The sequence below is a fragment of the Theropithecus gelada genome, chromosome 1 (genome assembly GCF_003255815.1).
Source record: "Theropithecus gelada isolate Dixy chromosome 1, Tgel_1.0, whole genome shotgun sequence".
Taxonomy (NCBI): domain Eukaryota; kingdom Metazoa; phylum Chordata; class Mammalia; order Primates; family Cercopithecidae; genus Theropithecus; species Theropithecus gelada.
The window spans coordinates 103833353-103852668 of NC_037668.1; the positions used below are offsets into that span (position 1 = coordinate 103833353).

Consider the following 19316-nt stretch of genomic DNA (forward strand, 5'->3'; position numbering starts at 1 on the left):
TATTTATTTTTATTTTATTTATTTATTTTTTGAGATAGAGTCTCACTTTGTTGCCCATGCTGGAGTGCAGTGGCACAATCTTGACTCACTGCAACTTCCACCTTTCAGGCTCAAGCGATCCTCCTGCCTCAGCCTCCTGAGTAGCTGGGACTATAGCCATGCACCACCACGCTTAGCTAATTTTTGTATTTTAGCAGTGACGGGGTTTCACCATGTTACCCAGGCTGGTCTTGAATTCCTGGACTCAAGTGATCCACTCACTTCAGCCTCTCAAAGTGCTGTGATTGCAGGCTGAGCCATCATGCCCGGCTCATAATGATTTATTATATAGAATGAGAAAAATCTATTTTATACTTAAGGGTATGTGATAAATCAAAAGTAATGTTAATAAATAACATTAGTCTTTGTAATTTTGAATGTGTCAGTTACAATTTCTCATATAAATAAGGTGCATGTCTTACTTAAGATTAAAAGCTAATTAGTGCCTCTGATGATTAATTTTACATGTCAGTTTGACTGGGCCACAGAGTGCCCAGATGTTTGGTCAAACATTGTTCTGGCTGAGTCTGTGAGGGTGTTTCTGGATGAGATTAGAATTGGTAGACTGAGTAAAGCAGATTGCCCTCCCTAATATGGGTGGGTTCCACTCAATAAATGCAAGCCTGAATAGAACACAAAGCCTTCCAAAGAGTCAGAGGAAACTCCTCCTTCCTGGCTGCCTGCAATATGGAAGGCAGCCTTCTTTACTACCTTCAGACTCAAACTGAAACATTGACTTTTTCTGGGTCTGGAACCTGCCAGCTTTGGACTGGAGTTGTACCATTGGCTCTCCTGGACCTATAGCTAGTCCATTTTAGACCTTGGTACTTGTTAGCCTTCATAAATCACGTGAGCCAGTTTCTCTCTCTCTCTCTCTCTCTCTCTCTCTCTTTCTCTCTCGCCTGCCCTGCCCCCCTCTCTATTGGTTCTCTTTCTCTGGAGAACCTTAATACAAATCTTGGTTCTGATATGATCTGACAATAGTGGTAAGTAAAATATCACTATCATATACTCTTAATCAACTGCTTGTTAGCAGCAGAGATCCAGGTGATTGTATATATGATACTTCTAAACATTTTTGGCAAACTAATGAACATAATGAAATTGGCTGGTTGCTCCTAGTGTCATTAGACAAAATTGGGAAAGCAAAGGATGAACTCAAGGATTCAAATTGCCAGCCTAGGCTCCCACCTGAGGGACTTCCAGGCACCGCCCATCACATACCTGGTGAGGGCCTGCCTGTCACTACCTGGAAGAACCAGGCATCACATGTGTCCCTAGATCACAGCAGGGGGGCTGTAAGAAGGGCAGGCTTTCTTAACCTGGGATCCATGTATCCCCAGGGCTGCATGAATCTGAAAACTTGAGTTCAGGAGCCTCAACTTAGATGGGAAAAAAAGCCTCTTTATGGTCACTAACCTCTACTCAAAATTGAGCCTTTTCTCCCAGGTGAATGCAGGCAAGGAAGCACACCAGGGTTAGCAGTAACGGTGCTTTCCCTAACTAGTTCTGTGACAGTGGCTGTAGACACCAGGAAATGTGCATCACCTCCTCACTGCTTCCAAAAGCAGGACTTAATTAGCCTTGCTGCTATTTAATGCATTATTTAATGTGTTGACTTAGAAGCATGTGTGTTACTTATCTTTTTAACTAAAAAATTTTAAATAACAAAAAAGCACCAAATTGCCAGCTCATTGCTGCATAAATGACTTAAAAGCACCTAAATGTGCCCTGAAGGAAATTTTTATCTCCTATAGTCACCAGGTTGAGATTGCTGAAAATCAAACTCAGAATCTCATCCTGTCCCAGAATTACAACACAGGTTGAATTCCCAACTTTATAGGGTATCTACTGTTAAAGTGAGGGCATTAGTTGAGAAGGAATGGGAGACTACCAGTTGGAATAGGAATGTGTAGGGAGACACTGATGAAGCTGGGGACATTTAGGCCCTAAATTCTGATGAATTATCTTTGCCAGTAGAAGAAACCACTTCACTCCATCTGAAGGGATTAACCTAGCATTACCTGAGGAAACTGTAATGGCATCCCAAGCAATGCTGAGTCTCCTCAAGACCCACTTCCACCACATTTCTTTGCTTCTAGACCTATAACTAGATCTCTAAAGGTGAGGTAAAAATGTGACTATACAGAAGTACATTACACTCTGAAAGAACTACTTGAATTTTCTACTTTATACAGACAGAAATCCAGGAAACATGCATGGGAATGTATTCTAAGGCTCTGGGATAAGGGTTGGATTAGGCCGAAGTTATTGATATGGGCTTACTAAGCCAGGTATGCATTTAATGTTGCAACTCAAAGAGTTGGAAAGGGATCTAACAGTTTGATTGATTGGCTGAAAAACAGATCAAAAGGTGGCCCACCATGAATGAGTTGCCTTGGTTTAATGTAGAGGAAGGGATTCAAAGCTTAGGGAGGTTGGAATGTTAGAGTGGGTTTGTCATTTAAGATCACTTACCCATCCTGGGAGAGTCCAGATGACATACCCTTTACCATGAGTATGAGAAATAAGTTTGTGAGAGGAGCCCTGGCAGCCTTGAAGAACTCTGTTATCACTCTTCTATGTAGGACAGACCTTACGGCCCACCGTAAGGCCTTCACTGCAGGCACTTAATTGGAAAACCCAAATGCAATAGGAATAATTGGATCCCAGGGTGGTAGGGGCCAAGTTGTGACACTCAGCCACCAAAGACAAGGTGGATAAGTTACTGTAATGGGAAGCAGAGTTAAAGCAGCAATCAGAATAATCTGACTTACACAGACCTATGGCATTGGATAGAAGTGCTACTAAATTCAGACTTGATCTGAATAAGCTTAAAAGTTCTAGGTTGAGGTTTCATGCATGAGATCAGCAACAGGAGCCTGCAGTCACCAAGACTGACCTGGATGTAGCCATTACTGCGTGCCCAGTCTGCTGGCAGCAGAAACCAACGTTGAGTCCCTATTATGGCACCATTCCCTGGTAGCAGGTTGATTACACTAGACCACCTCCATTATATTCATATTGGAATAGCCACTTATTCTGGACATCAGTTTGCCTTCTGTATGTGTAATGCTTCTGCCAAAACTAACATCCATGGACTTAAAGAATATCTTATCTGCCATTATGGTATTCCACACAGCATTTCTTCTGACCAAGGAGCTTACTTCACAGCAAATGCAGTGCTGCAAAGGGCCTGTGCTCATGGAATTCACTGTTTTGACTGTGTTCAACAACCATCTTGAAGTAGTTGGTTTGATAGACTGGTGGACTAGTCTTTTAAGGACTCAATTACAACACCAACTAAGTGGCAGTACCTTTCAGGACTAGGGAAAGGTTTTCCAGAAGGCTGTATATGCTTTGAATCAGCTTCCAATATATGATGCTGTTTCTCCCATTGCCAGGATTCATGGGTCCAGGAATCAAGAATTGGAAATGGAAGTAGCATCACTCACCATTACCCCTAGTAACTCAAGGGCAAAATATCTGCTTCCAGTTTCTATAACCTTGCTCTGATAACATAGAGGTCTTAATTCCAAAAGGAGTATGCTTCCACCAAGAGACATAGCAATAACTTTTTGACCTGGAAGTTAAGACTCCTGCCCAGCCACTTTGACTGTCTTATGCCTCTAAATCAGCTGGCAAAGAAGGGAGTTATTGTGCTGGCTGAAGTGATTGATCCTGATTAGCAAAGGGAAATTGGACTACTACTCCACAATGCAATAAAGAAAGAATATGTCTGGAATACAGAAGATTCCTTAGGGTATCTCAGTTCTGTCACGCTCTGTGTTAAAGGTCAGTGGAAAACTACAACCCAATCCAGGCAGGACTATGAATGGCCAAGACCTTTCAGGAATGAAGATTTGATTTACCCCACTAGTTAAAGAGCTCTGACTAGCTAGGGCTTGCTGAAGGCAAAGGAAATACAGAAGAGGTAGTAAAAGGAAAAGGTAGTTGTAATTACCAACTACAACTCTCTTACCAGTTACAGAAATAAGGACTGTCTGTAATTGTCATGATTATTTCCACCTTATTTTGTGTGATGTTTTGGTGTATATATACACATATATTGAACAAATATTTTCTTTCTTCTCTTATTCTCTTATAATGTAACATAAGATGCATTGACTTCACATCATATTATTTAAGTATTGCCAATTTCACATTATAGTATTTAAGTTATGAGATATCAAGAAGACCGAACATCACTCAAGGACGTTACCTCCTTTTCTGGAAAAGGGGTTAGTGCTTTCTCAGTTATACTGAGGACAGTTGTATCATATTAGAGGGAAGTATGATCTAATTATTGTCTTCATTTGTAGATTAAGTGTGGTATAAGGAGATACCTATGGATGCCAAGTTTTCAAAGGGTGGATTTGTGATGGATAGTTTTATGTGTCAACTTGGCAAGGTCATGGGGTGCCCAGACATTTGGTCAAACATTCTGGGTTTATCTGTAAGGGTGTTTCTGGATGAGATTGGTAGACTGAATTAAGCGTATTGCCTTCCCTAGGGTGGATGGGTCCCATCCAATAAATTGAAAGCCTGAATGGAAGAAAATGACTGATCCTTCTAAGAATAAGAGAGAACTGACTGCCTTCAGTCTGAAATACTGGTTCTTTCCAGGCTTCAGACTCAAACTGCAACATTGGCTCTTTCTGAGTCTAGAGCTTGCGGGCATTTGGACTGGAGTTATACCATCAACTCTCTTGGGTCTCCAGCTTGCTGACTGCAGATTTTTGATCTTGCCAGCCTCCATAATTGCATGAGCCAATTCCTTATAATAAATCTCTTTACACACATACCACACACACACACACACACACACACATATCCTATTGGTCTCTTTCTCTGGAGAACCCCATCTAATACAGTATCTGTTTTCTTTTTTTCTTTTTTTTTTTTTTTGAGATGGAGTTTTACTCTTGTTGCCCAGGCTGGAGTGCAGTGGCGTGATCTCAGCTCACTGCAGCTTCTGCCTCCCATGTTCAAGCATACAGTATCGTTTTCAAAGTATTCTACAATAGTTTAAAATAGTGCTTTTAGTATTACTTTACAATATTATTTTCTAATGTAAATAATTTAATAAAAATATAATATTGCTACTTACTTTTAAATTTAATTATTATTTTCTAACACAGTATCCTTAGTGCCTAGCACAATCCTTGCAATGTATAGGGTCTGAATAATTATTTGCTAAATTGAATTACCCTGAAGTAGAGTTTAAAAAGTTACTCTAATAGATTGGTTTGGCACATAACTTTTAAGGACATTATTGTTATTGAATATAGTCTCTACCTTTTAAATAGCTTACTATGTTCTATTTTCCTGTAGCTTTATAAATTTGGTATTGTTTTATACTCCTTTTGATTTGTTGAGTAGATATTTAAGAATTTTCATTTTTATGTCATATACAAAATTATTCCTTCCCTTGCTTTTCACCTTCCATAGTTGATAGCCATTTTGCCAATCAATTATTTTTACTGTCTTAATATTTAAATTTCCACTGACTACCTACCTAATTGGTCACTGATAATGTCTTAAAACATAACCAGTTATTCAGATCTCTATCTGCCTTAGTAAATTCTGGGCTGGAAATCTTGTGCTAGCTGTAAATCACTTGAACCGCTTTCATCAAAATCACATAAAGTACTTATGGAAAATGTCATTTCCTGGGGTCCCACATTAGAACTATTGATTGAGAATTTTTCAGGGGATATGTACCAAGAATTTGCATCTTTAACAGGCTCTCTAAGGGATTACTAATGTTTGAGAGCCGTTATCTTAATCGGTGCTCCCAATCTTTCTTTTTCCTCTACCAGTACTAAACACAATGAAATCTAAAAACTAGAAACTTTTGGAATTTCACATACCTAAAACAATCTCTTGATTCCACTGCCAAAACCTACTTACAACTAGGGAGGCAACTTTTATAGTGAAGTTTTTTAAAAATTGAGGAAAATATTATTTTTTTGCATGTGAGTTACCTTCCTAATAAATGATTACCTCAATTCATAGCTTTGTTTCTGGTAAACTTCATCTTTTCAATATCTTCAGATGTATTTCTTAGGATTTTATTTTCAGTTTTGTTCTCTTTCCCATAATGTGGCACACATGTCTGTGTACAAACATAATAAACATATCGTCTTCATTTAATATAAACTCTCAAAACATTTTAAAATAGATTGATGATATTAGCCTCCAAATTATTAGTTTTATTCCTACATCTCTGCCAAGCTACTTAGAAAATTAAACTAAAATTTTATGTTCACATAGTTAAAATAGAATTTTCCAGTTAAATTTTAAAGTACTCCCAATGGAGTTATACCTGATGTAAATGACGAGTTGATGGGTGCAGTAGACCAACATGGCACAAGTATACATATGTAACAAACCTGCACGTTATGCACATGTACCCTACAACTTAAAGTATAATAATAATAAATAAATTTAAAAAAAAAAAATTTTAAAGTACTAATATTCACCATCTGTTATATATTCCAGGCATTTACATTGTTTGCTACACATTTCCTGGAATTGTGCCATATTGATGCCCTCTATCTTAATGTAGAAAACATGCATTTTGAAGTTCAACATGTAAAGAATACCTCAAGAAATAAAGAAGCAATTTTGTATACCTACAAACTTTCTAAGGGACTCACAGAAGAGAAAAATTATGGTACTGCATATAGAAATTATACCTGTACATTCAAATACTATATATTCTCCTAAGACAAACTTTCATCTCTTCTTTACTTGGCTGTCAATCTAAGCAAATTTTCTCATTCTTTCGAGTGCTTATATTCTCTTAGATTGTATTTTCTATGTCAAATTCATTATATCTATATCTAGATATAGATATATAAATCTTTTTAAATTTTTATGAGCCAGTAACTATGTAAAAATACAGTGACAACTGAAAACCCTAGAAGTATTAGTTTCCTTAGAAAATGTAATTTAGCTTATATTTGCAAGTTATATAATGAATTGAAAATTATATATTTTCTACACAATCTTTCAGTAGCAGGGTCCTTCCTCTGTTTTCTTCAGGTTCTGGGTACTTGAAAATTAAATCTAAAATCTTAAAAGGGTATGTATTACTAAACCATATATATATATATATATTTTTTTTTTTTGAGACAGAGTCTCGCTCTGTCGCCCAGGCTGGAATGCAGTGAGGTTGCTCGCTGCAACCTCCACCCACTGGGCTCAAGTGATTCTTCTGCCTCAGCCTCCTGAGTAGCTGGGACTACAGGCATGCACCACCATGCCCAGCTAGATATTCTTAAACCTGGTTAGATACTTTCTATTTGAATCATTAACTCTCACAGATTCAGAGAATTTTCAATTGGTCTGTACATATAAGTTTCAAAAATTATTTTAGCTATGGATATGACCCTTTGAGGGAAAAAAACCATCTTTGTTTTGCTATTTGAAATGGGAAATCAACTGGATAACTTATTTGTATCAGATGTTTAAAATTTATAAGTCTCAATTTCATAATCTATGACATGGGAATAATTTTTAATATATGTAGAGTTGCAAAGATTCAATGAATTATCAAATATGAGCTGTGTGGCACAGTGCTTAGCAATTACTAACGTCTCAATAAATTTTGATGTTGCTTCTATCTCTAAAGCATTAAATACAGTAAGCTACTGGCATAGAGTAGAAAGCCTGTATGGCATTTATACAATAAAATTAAGCTCTGAAAACATGAGAATTATAATTAATACTTTGAATTTTCATATAAATTACTCACCTACTGTTATATCTTCTGAGAAATTCCTGTCTCATTGATTTAGGTGGGTGAATGTTTAGCTGTAGTGTTATCTCTGTGACTAGCTATTATCTTCCCCTGGAAAACTCATATGCCTTTTGAAATTCTGTTAACCAACTATATTTGCAATTGGAATTTCAGTATTATTATTTTCTAACTACTTCTTTTGTTCCTGATATCTGAGCTATATTGAGAGGTAACTGATGTTCTAATTTGCCTTATGTATCTTGGATAAGTAATTAAATCTAATAATTGGTAAGTTGTCATCCAGAATTTTAGAAAGCTTAATTCTGAGAATTATTGAGTAGTTCGGAAATGCCTCTAGAAGGGAAGTTTAAATCTGTGAATAAAAGATTAATACTAGCTAAAACAAGCATAAAAATGCCAGCAGTAATAATATCGAAGTCAATTTAAAACAAACAATTCTAGGATTAAAAGCTGCAGAGGTGTCATCACTTCCACCATCAATTGTCTTGGATGCCAAGGAAATCACAACTCAAATTACGAGGCAAATTTTGGTAAGAAACTTTGTTCTTATTTGTTCTTCAAATTAAAAAAATACTTTTAGTGTAGATTTTTATTATGACCTTTGATCTAAATATATAATAATTAATATAATAATTAAAATATTAAAAATTAAAACCTAATTTCTAAACAAAGAAAATTATTGTTACTTCTTAAAACTCTTTTGGTTTGGTCTATTATAATCCTCACAGCAAATCAGCTAACAAGCTAGGAGATAAAAGTTAAACAGTCCAGTTTCTAAAATAATTGTTGCTATACTAACTTTATGATGAGAAAATAAATCTATTTTAAGTGGACATTGAAAACGAAAATCACTCTGCACAATATTTGTATAATTATATATTTTTTATAGTTTTCAAAGCTTTTCTACTCATATGTAAGCCTCATAACTCTTCATGAAGTAGTCAGGTCTTTATAGTAAAAGATTAAAAATGGGTTACTTCTACTCTTAATTTTACAGGTTCACAGAGGTTAAGTGATTTGTTAGGAAGCAGTAGGTTCAACACTAAACTCACATCTGTTGACTCGAAATTTGGAAAATTGTAGTTGGTTGCTTTATATAAGTGTTTTTTGGTTTTTGGGTTTTGTTTGTTTGTTTGAGATGGAGTTTTGCTCTTGTCACCCAGGCTGGAGTGCAATGGCACGATCTCAGCTCACTGCAACCTCTGCCTCCTGGGTTTAAGCGATTCTCCTGTCTCAGTCTCCTGAGTAGCTGGGATTACAAGTGCCCACCATCACATCCAGCTAATTTTTTTTGTAGTTTTCATAGAGATGGGGGATTTCGCCATGTTGGCCAGGTTGGTCTCAAACTCCTAACCTCAGGTGATCCACCAACCTCGGCCTCCCAAAGTGCTGGGATTACAGGTGTGAGCAACCACACCCAGCTGCTTTATAGTGTTTTGAAAATGCAATGTGTTCAGTAAACTGACCTAGGTGCAGTGTGATATTTCCTTAATAACAATTTTCTATGTCCATCACTCTTTCTTAACCTGTCTTCCATTTTTAATTCCTCTCTCCTTTAAGTTCCTCTACTGTCTATGACCTCACTTGCCTAATTATCTATTTGAATCTCTTCGTCAGAAATTTTAACTGTGCTGTACTCTGAAGAAGCTCTTATTACCTAACTCTTTAGAGTTCTTCTTACCACATTTCATTTATGGGCCACCTCTCCACTAGCCTTCTAGTAGGCTTTGGTTCTTCTAATGAAGTTTGAAAAGTATTCAAAACAAGCTAATTTTATCCACTGCAAATTAATATATTCTGATTTTAGTTGAATATTTTACAGGCTAATTGTGATTTTTTTTCTTTTTTTAATTGATACTTAATAGTTGTACATATTTTGGGGGTACATGTGATATTTTGATACTTGCATGCAATGTGTAATGATCAAATCAGGGTAGTTGGGATAGCCATCACCCCAAACATTTATCTTTAGTTCGTGTTGGAAACATCCCAATTCTTACCTTCTAGCTATTTTGAACTATACAACAAATATTAACTATAGTCACCCTACTGAACTATCGTACAGTAGACTTTATTTCTTCAATCTAACTGTATTTTTGTACTCATTAACTGACCTCTATTCATCTCTTTCCTCCTCCAAACCTTTCCTAACCTCTAGTAACCATCAATGAGCTCTTCATCTCCATGAGATCAACTCTTTTATCTCAGGCATATAAGTGAGAACATGTGGTATTTGTCTTTCTGTGCCTGGTTTATTTCATTTAGCATAGTGATTCTTTATCCATGTTGCTACAGTTGCAAGGATTTCATTTCTTTTTTGGCTGAATAATATTCCATTGTGTATATGTACCACATTTTCTTTATCCATTCATCTGTTGATGGACACTTAGCTTGATCCATATCTTGGCTATTGTGAATAGTGCTGCAGCAAATGTGGGAATATAAACATCTCTTTGATATACTTATTTTCTTTCTTTTGGATAGATGCCCAGCAATAGGACTGCTGGATCATATGATAGTGCTATTTTTAGTTTTTTGAGGACCCTCCATACTATTTTTCATAGTGGCAATACTAATTTACATTCCCATCAGCAGTGTATGCACATTCCCCTTTCTCTATCCTCACCAGCATTTGTTAATTGTCTGCCTTTTGGATAAAAGCCATTTTAACTAGGTGAGATGATATCTCATTGTGGTTTTAATATGTATTTCTTTAATGACTGATGATGTTGAACATTTTTTCATATACCTGTTGGCTATATGTTTGTTTTGTTTTTTAACCTCTTTTATTTCACTTATGTTGTTCCCTCTGCTAAGAATTTCATTCCTCTTCCTCCATCTACCTCATCCATATAATTTTTATTTAACATTTTTACCTAGCTCAGATGTGAACTTCCCCCAAGAAACTTCCCTAGGTTTTTTTCCAGTGGAGCAATGAACTCAGTTCTTCTTCTTAAGGGCCCCTTTTCACAACAACTATGATGTAGTTACAATAATATACCCACATTGCCTATTTTTTGTTTATTTTTATTTTACTTTATTTTAGATTGAGGGGGTACATGTGCTTGCTTGTTACATAGGTATATTGCATACTGATGGGAGTTGGGCTCCTAGTGTACCCAATAGCCAAATAGTTAGCATTGTACCCAATAGGTAGTTTTTAACCCTTGCCACCTCCCACCTTTCCCCTTTTTGTCCCCAGTGACAGTTATTTCCATCTGTGTACCCACTGTTTAGCTCTCACTTACAAGTGAGAACATGCAGTATTTGGTTTTCTGTTTCTGAGTTAGTTCATTTAGGATAATGGCCTCCAACTCCATCTATGTTGCTGTGAAGGACATGATTTCATTCTTGTTTATGGCTATATAGTGTTCCGTGGTTTTCCTTATGCAGTCAACTATTGATGGGTGTTTAAGTTGGTTTCATAACTTTGCTATTCTGAATAGTGCTGTCATGAACTAGGTACAGGTGTTATATATGTGTATATTTATATAGTTCTTTTAGTTCTTTGAGAAATCTCCATAAGGTTGAACTAATTTGCATTCCCACCACCTGTTGGTTATTTGTATGTCTTCTTTTGAGAAATGTCTATTCAGATGTTTTGCCAATTTTTTAATTGGGTTTATTTGGTGGGATTTTTTGCTATTGAGTTGAGTTCCTTAGATGTTTTGGTTATTATTTGTTTGTTATTATTTTGCTTATTTGGTTGTTGGAAGGAGAGCTTGAAAATATTTCCTCCCCTTCTGTAGGCTGTCTCTTCACTTTGTTAAGTTTTTTTGCTATGCAGAAGCTTTTTAACATAATGTAATTTTATGTCTATTTTTGCTTTTGTTGCCTGCACTTTTGAGGTTTTACCCAAAATGTCTTTGCCCACATTAATATCCTAAAGCATTTCCCAATGTTTTCTTCAAGTAGTTTCATAGTTTCAGGTCTTACATTTAAGTCTTTAATTCTTTTAGATTAGATTTTTATATTTGGTAAGAAATATGAGTCTGCCTTCATTCTTCTGTATATAGTTATCTATTTTTCCCAGCACTATTTATTGAAGAGACTGTCTTCTTGGTGTCTTGTTGAAAATGAGTTGACTGTAAATGCTTGGACTTATTTCTGGGTTCTCTATTATGTTCCATTTTTCAATGTGTCTGTTTTTATTCCAGGACTCTGCTGTTTTGGTTACTATGGCTTTATAGTATATTTTGAAGTCAGATAGTATGATGTTTCCAGGTCTTTCTTTTGGTTCAGGGTTGCTTTGACTATTTGAAGTATTTTGTGGTTCCATATAAATTTTAGGATTTTTTTCCACTTCTGTGAAGAATGTCTGTTACTTTGATAGGGATTGTATTGAATCTATAGATTACTTTGAATAGTGTTGGCATTTTAGCAGTATTTATTCTTCCAATCTGTGAACACATTTTAGCAATATTTATTCTTCGAATCCATAAATGGGATTTCTTTTTGTATTTTTTCAGTTTGTTCATTATTGACATATACAAATGTCACTGATTTTTATGTTTTTGGTGGAGTCTTTAGGGTTTTCTAAGTATAATATGTCATCTGCAAAAAGGATATTTTGACTTCTTCCTTTCCAGTTTGGATGCCCTTTGTTTCTTTTTCTTGCTTAATTGCTCTCGCTAGGACATCCAGTACTATGTTGAATAAAAGTGGTGAAAGTGGGTGTCCTTGTTTTGTTTCAGAAGTTAGAGGAAAGACTTTCAATTTTTACTTCCATAGTATGATTTTGTTGTGGGTTTGTAATGTATGTCCCTTATTATTTTGAGGTGTGTTCCTTCTACACCCAGTTTGTTGAGAGTTTTTGTCATAAAGGAATGTTGAATTTTATCAAATGCTTTTTCAGCATCTATTGAATTGATCATATGGTTTTTGTCCTTGATTCTGTTAATATGACATATCATATTTATTGATTTGCATATGTTATATCATTCTGGCATCCCTGGGATGAATTCCATGTAATCATGGTGAATGATCTTTTCAATATGTTGTTGTATTTGGTTTGCTAGTATTTTGTTGAGCTCTTCATTTATGTTTAGTAGGAATATTGGCATGTAGTTTTCTTTTTTTGTTGTTTCATAGTCTGATTTTGATATCAGGGTAATACTAACCTCATAGAATGAGTTTGGAAGTATTCCCTCCTCTGTAGTTAATTGAAATAATTTGAGTAGACTTGGTATTCATTCCTCTTTAAAAATATCTGGTATAATTCAGCAGTGAAATCATCAGGTACTGGCTTTTCTTCTCTTTTTCTTCTTCTTTCTTTTTCTTTTCTTCTTCCTTCCTTTTTTTCTTTTACAGGATCTTGCTCTGTTGCCTAGACTGGAGTGTGGTGGTGCAATCCCAGCCCACTGCTTACTTGACCTCCTGGCTCAAGCAATCCTCTTACCTCAGCCTTCCAAATAGCTGAGACCATAGGTACACACCACCACATCTGGCTAATTTTTAATTTTTTTTCTTTCTTTTTTTTTTTTTTGCAGAGGTGGGGGTCTCTTTATATTGTGCGGTTTTCTTTGATGGGAGATTTTTTATTATTACTTCAATGGCATTATTCATTATAGGTCTATTCTTGTTTTCTATTTCTTCATGCTTCAATCCTGGTAAGTTGTATGTCTCCAGGAATTTCTTTCTTTCTTTTAGGTTTTCCAATTTGTTGGCATATAGTTGTTTACAATAGTCTCTAATGATCCTTTGTACTTCTGTGGTATCAATTGTTATGTCTCCTTTTACATTTCTGATTTTATTTGGGTCTTCTCTCTTTTTAGTTGGTCTACCTAAAGATTTGTTTGTCTTTTGTATTTATTTTAGTTTCAACTTCATTTATTTCTGCTCTGATCTCTATTATTTCTTTTCTTCTACCAATTTTAGGTTTGGCTTGTTTTTGCTTTCCCAGCTTCGAGAAGTACCTCATTAGGCATTTTCTTTTTTTTTTGGAAATGTTTCTACATTTTTGTTGTAGGTGTTTATTGCTATAAACATTTCTCTTAGCAATATGTTGCTGTATATCATAGATTTTAGTATGTTGTGTATTTTTTTAAGAAGTTTAAAATTTTTCTTTTTAATATCTTTATTGACCCATTGATTGTTCAGGGGCATGTTATTTATTTTCCATGTGTTTATATAGTTTCCAAAAGTTCATTCTGTTATTTATTTCTAGTTTTATTCCATTGTGGAATAAAATATACTTCATATGATTTCAACATTTATGAATTTATTGACACTTGCTTTGTGGCCTAATGTATTGTTTATCCTGGAGAATGTTTCATGTGATGATGAGAAGAATTTGTATTCTGCAGCAGTTGGATGGAATGTTCTGCAAATGTCAATGAGGTCCAAGCAGTCTAGAGTGTAGTTTAACTTCAGTGCTTAATTGTTGATTTTCTGTTTGGATGATCTGGCCATTACTGAGAATGGAATGTTGAAGACTCGTACTAGTATTGTATTGCAGTCTATATCTCTCTGTATATCTATGAATTTTTGTTTTGTATATTTGGATGGTCCAGTGTTGGGTGAATATATATTTATAATTGTTATGTCTTCTTGCTGAATTGACCCCTTTATTATTATAGAATAACATTTTTTGTCTTTTTTTACAATCTTTGACTTGAAATCTGTCTTATCTGATATAAACATAGCTACTCCTGCTCCTTTTTGGTTTTTATTTATCTGGAATATCTTCTTCCATCCCTTTACTTTTAATCTAGTATGACTTTATAGGTGAAGTGAGTTTCTAGTTAGCAGCATATAGTTAGGTCTTTTTTTATTATTTTTATTTTTTTTTTCAGGCAGAGTTTTGCTCTGTCACCCAGGCTGGAGTACAGTGGCTTGATCTCAGTTCACTGCAACCTCCACCTCCCAGGTTCAAGCGGTTCTTCTGCCTCAGCCTCCCAAGTAGCTGGGAATTACAGGCACCTGCCTGTACACCCGGCTAATTTTTGTATTTCTAGTACAGTCAGGGTTTCACCATGTTTTCCACGCTGTTCTTGAACTCCTGTAGGTCTTGTTTTTTAAATCCATTTGTGTGTTTTAATTGGAGAATTTGGGACATTTACATTCAATACTATTACTGATAAAGACTTACAACTACCATTTTGTTACTTGTTATCTGGTTGTTTAGTAAGTGCTCTCTCTCTTTCTTCCTTTTTGATTAAGTAATTTTTTCTGGTAGTATATTTTAATTCATTGCTTTATATTTTTAATATATATATTATAGGTTTTAAATTTATGATTATCATGAGGCTTATAAAATATCTTATAGCTATAACACATTATTTTAAACAGATAACTACTTAGTTTTGACCATAGAGGGAAGAAAAGTAACAAACAATGGAAAAACTAAAACACTCTATACTTTAACTTCATTCCCTGACATTTTGATTTTTTCTTGTCTCTGTTTACACCTTCTTATGTTGTCTATTTCTTTAAAGGTTTCTGTAGTTACCATTTTTATAAATGTATCTTTTTCTTTTTCTTTTTTTTTTTTTTTTGAGATGGAGTCTCACTCTGTCGCCCAGGCTGGAGTGCAGTGGCTCCATCTTGGCTCACTGCAAGCTCCGCCTCCCGGGTTAACACCATTTTCCTGCCTCAGCCTCCTGAGTAGCTGGGACTTCAGGTGCCTGCCACCACGCCAGGCTAATAAATGTGTCTTATAGTCTTTATGTTAGAGATATGAGTAGATTACACATCACATTTATAGTATTAGAGTATTCTGAATTTAAGTACTTACATTTACCAGTGAGTTTCATACCTTCAAGTTTGTTTGTTTGTCTTTTGCATGTTAGCATTCTCTCCTTTCAGATTTAAGAGCTCTCTTTTAACATTTATTATATGGGTCTAGTAATGATGCATTTCCTCAGCTTTTGTTTGTCTGGAAAAGACTTTTTCTCTCCTTCACGTTTGAAGGAAAGTTTTGCTAGGTATAGTATTCTCAGTTTGCAGCTCTTTTCCCCTCAACACTTTGAATCTCTTGTTCCACTCCCTCCTGATCTATATGGTTTTTATTGAGAGGTCTGTTGCCAGATGAATTGGACCTGCTTTATATGTTATTTGCTTCTTTTCTCTTGCTGCTTTTAGGATTCTCTTTGTCCTTGACTTTTGAGAGTTTGATTATTTTATCATTTGGGTTGTCTTATTTGGGATGAATATATTTGGTGTTCTGTGACCTCTTGTACCTGGATATTAACATTTTCTCTAGGTTTAATAGGTTTTCCATCATTATTATTTCTTTAAATAGGCATTCTACTCTTTGCTCTTTCTCAATTCTCTCTTGAACACCAGTGAATTTTAGATTTGTTTGTTCAAGGTATATGTATGTGTGTGTGTGTGTGTGTGTGTATCTCTTTCAGGCTCTCTTCATTCCTTTCATTCTGTTTTTTGTTTTTGTTTGTTTTTTTTTTCCCCCTCTGACTATATCTTGGCTTACTGCAACCTCCACTTCTTGGATTCAAATTTTTCTTGTGCCTCAGCTACTCAAGTAGCTGGAATTACAGGCATGTGCTGCCATGCCTGGCTAATTTTTTAGTGAGAGAGGGTTTCACCATGTTGGCCAGGCTGGTCTCTTAACTCCTAGGCTCAAGTGATCTGACTACCTCAGTCTCCCAAAGTGCTGGTATTATAGTCATGAGCCACCATGCCTGGCTCATCTCTCTGATTCTTTCTTCTGCGTGATCCATTTCTTTTTTGGAGAGCCTCTGTACTTTTTTTCAGTTCAACAAATGTATTTGTCAGTTCCAGGATTTCAAATCTGTTTGCCATTTGATTTTTTTAAACTTTCATCTGTTTTTCTTTTTGTTGTTGTTGTTGTTTTCAGACAGAGTCTGGTTATGTCTCCCAGGCTGGAGTGCAGTGGTGCTATCTCAGCTCACTGCAACCTCTGCCTCCTGGGTTCAAGCAATTCTCCTGCCTCAGCCTCCTGTGTAGCTGGGATAACAGGCACACACCACCATGCCTGGCTAATTTTTCTATTTTTAGTAGAGATGGGGTTTCACCGTGTTGGCCAGGCTGGTCTCAAACTCCTGACCTCAAATGATTTGCCCACCTTGGCCTTCCAAAGTATTGGGATTACAGGTGTGAGCCAATGTGCCCGGCCAAACTTTAATCTCTTTATTAAATTTCTCTGATAAATTTATCAATTGTTTTTTCTGTGCTGTTTTGGAGTTCATTAATTTCCTTAAAACTGCTATTTTGAATTCTTGATCTGAGGGCTCACGTATCACCATCTCATCACGGTGTTGATCACCAGCTCCTTGCTTTGTTCATTTGGGGAGGTCGTAGTTTCCTGATTGCTGTTGTTCCTTGTGGACACATATCTATGTTTTTGCAATGAAGGATTAGTTTATCTTCATTATCTCACTTGTTGGACTTTCTAGGTTGTATGTTTGCCTGGAAGTTCTTTGCAATTGTCTGTGATTCCCCTTAATCTTAGATTGTTGCCTCCTTTTCAGCACTAGATGGCACCTTAAGCCCAGAATTTCCTCAGCTCTGGCAGATGTCTGCAGTACTGCCCATCTCAGATGGTAGCGTTCTTAGAGGGGATACCTCAATTGTGTGGAAAGGCTGGCTAGGAGTTTATACCCAGATGACCTGTGGCATCTGCTTCCTCTAGCATGGTGCTGCTGAACAGCCACACTGATTTGGTGTCTCCTTTGACTGAAATGAAGAGTAGTTTTACAGGCTGGAGTTTCTAATTCCACTCCCCTCTTTGTCTCTAGCTGCCCTCAGGCAGTTTTCACTAGTGGTGCTTCCTGTGGGTTTAGGCAGGAATGATTTTTCTGCAAAGGAACCCAAGATGGTGGGGAAGCTGGCTATTCACCCCAATCTCACTTTTGCCAGAGTAGAACAAATGAGACTGGGAGGAATTTTCTGTGCATGATGCCTGGCAGATGGGGGCAGGGGCACTGCAGATAGAGAGCTTTCTTTCTTGTTATTGTCTGCTCAGAGTTTCTCACTTCTCTGTGTCCCAGTTATCATTTCAGCCTCAGATTTGGCTTCTCAGATGTTGCTGGTGTTAATCTGTGCTCCGGATATTTGCTTTTGATTCTCTGTGGGGAGAGCAAAGGCAGATTGCTTTTACTCTGCCATTTTGTTAATATCCAGAACTGTATTTTTTTCTTTTGTTTAATTATATACTTCAAGTTCTGGGATACACGTGCAGAACATACAGGTTTGCTGCACCCATCAACCCGTCATCTAGGTTTTAAGCCCTGCATGTGTTAGATATTTGTCCTAATGCTATCCCTCCCTTTACCTCCCATCCCCCAATAGGCCATGGTATGTGATGAGAATTGTATTTTTTTTTCTTCTTTTTATTTATTATTTAGCTTCTTTTGCAATAACTCTTTTGAAACAGTTTCACTCTTACTGAACTCTCAATCACCTCACTCTCTACAGATAATATGCCTCCTACTTTTTAACAAATTTGAGGTCATCTTCATGAGTTCTTGAACCTTCCCTCCTTCAAAATTTTGTTTTGAATATTTCTGTTTCTCTACCATCTCTCTTCCATCTTATCTCAGAGGAAGAGACTGACTTTCAGACAAAAGGTTAACTTTTCTACCATTTAAAAAAATTCTCCACTAAGGTATTACTTCTCAGTTTCCTTTATTCTCTTTTGCATCTTTAATATTTTAGTCACAGGCTTTTCCTTTCTCTATGAGTATGCTTAGATTTCTCCCTAAAATTCTGCCTGTTTACTTTTGAAACTATTATTTCATTTTCTTTTTACTGCAAATTTATCAAAAGTTTACTTCTTTTTTTTTTTTTTTTTTTTTTTTTTTTTTTTTTTTTTTTTTTTTTTTGAGGCGGAGTCTCGCTCTGTCGCCCAGGCTGGAGTACAGTGGCGCGATCTCGGCTCACTGCAAGCTCCGCCTCCCGGGTTTACGCCATTCTCCTGCCTCAGCCTCCCAAGTAGCTGGGACTACAGGCGCCGCCACCACGCCCGGCTAATTTTTTTTTTGTATTTTTAGTAGAGACGGGGTTTCACTGTGTTAGCCAGGATGGTCTCGATCTCCTGACCTCGTGATCCGCCCACCTCGGCCTCCCAAAGTGCTGGGATTACAGGCTTGAGCCACCGCGCCCGGCCCAAAAGTTTACTTCTTTCATTTCTCATGTTTACACCGAGTCTTATTGTCATCACTCTACGTCAAGTTTTCTCTTAAATACCAATTTATTATAAAAACCTTTGTCCTTCTTTTCACTTCTGATCTTCCATGATCTCTCTATGGCACTTGACGCTACCCTTGTTTTCTCTTTTCTTAATTCTGCCCTCTCTTGGCTATGTGGAATTATTCTCTCCTGGATGTTTTCATTCTCCTACCTGTTTGATTACTTCTTCTGTTCCTTCTTCACTAGTACTTTTTCTTTTCTTTTCTTTTTTTTTTTTTTTGAAACAAGGTCTCACTGTATTGCCCAGGCTGGTTTTGAACAAACTTCTGGGCTCAAGCATTCCGCCCACCTCTTCCTCCCAAAGTGCTGGGATTACAGGCATGAACCACTGCACCCA

The 19316-nt window shown here is 36.4% G+C and overlaps 1 protein-coding gene across 1 annotated transcript in view; it reads left to right on the forward strand.

Annotated features, from left to right (window-relative positions):
* Positions 1-19316, forward strand: part of MSH4 (mutS homolog 4) — a 121152-nt gene that overhangs the window by 98615 nt on the left and 3221 nt on the right. Inside the window, exons 18-19 of the mRNA XM_025402654.1 lie at positions 6544-6718; positions 8249-8337. Of these exons, the coding sequence (XP_025258439.1) occupies positions 6544-6718; positions 8249-8337 (264 nt within the window). The remainder of the gene's footprint in view (positions 1-6543; positions 6719-8248; positions 8338-19316) is intronic.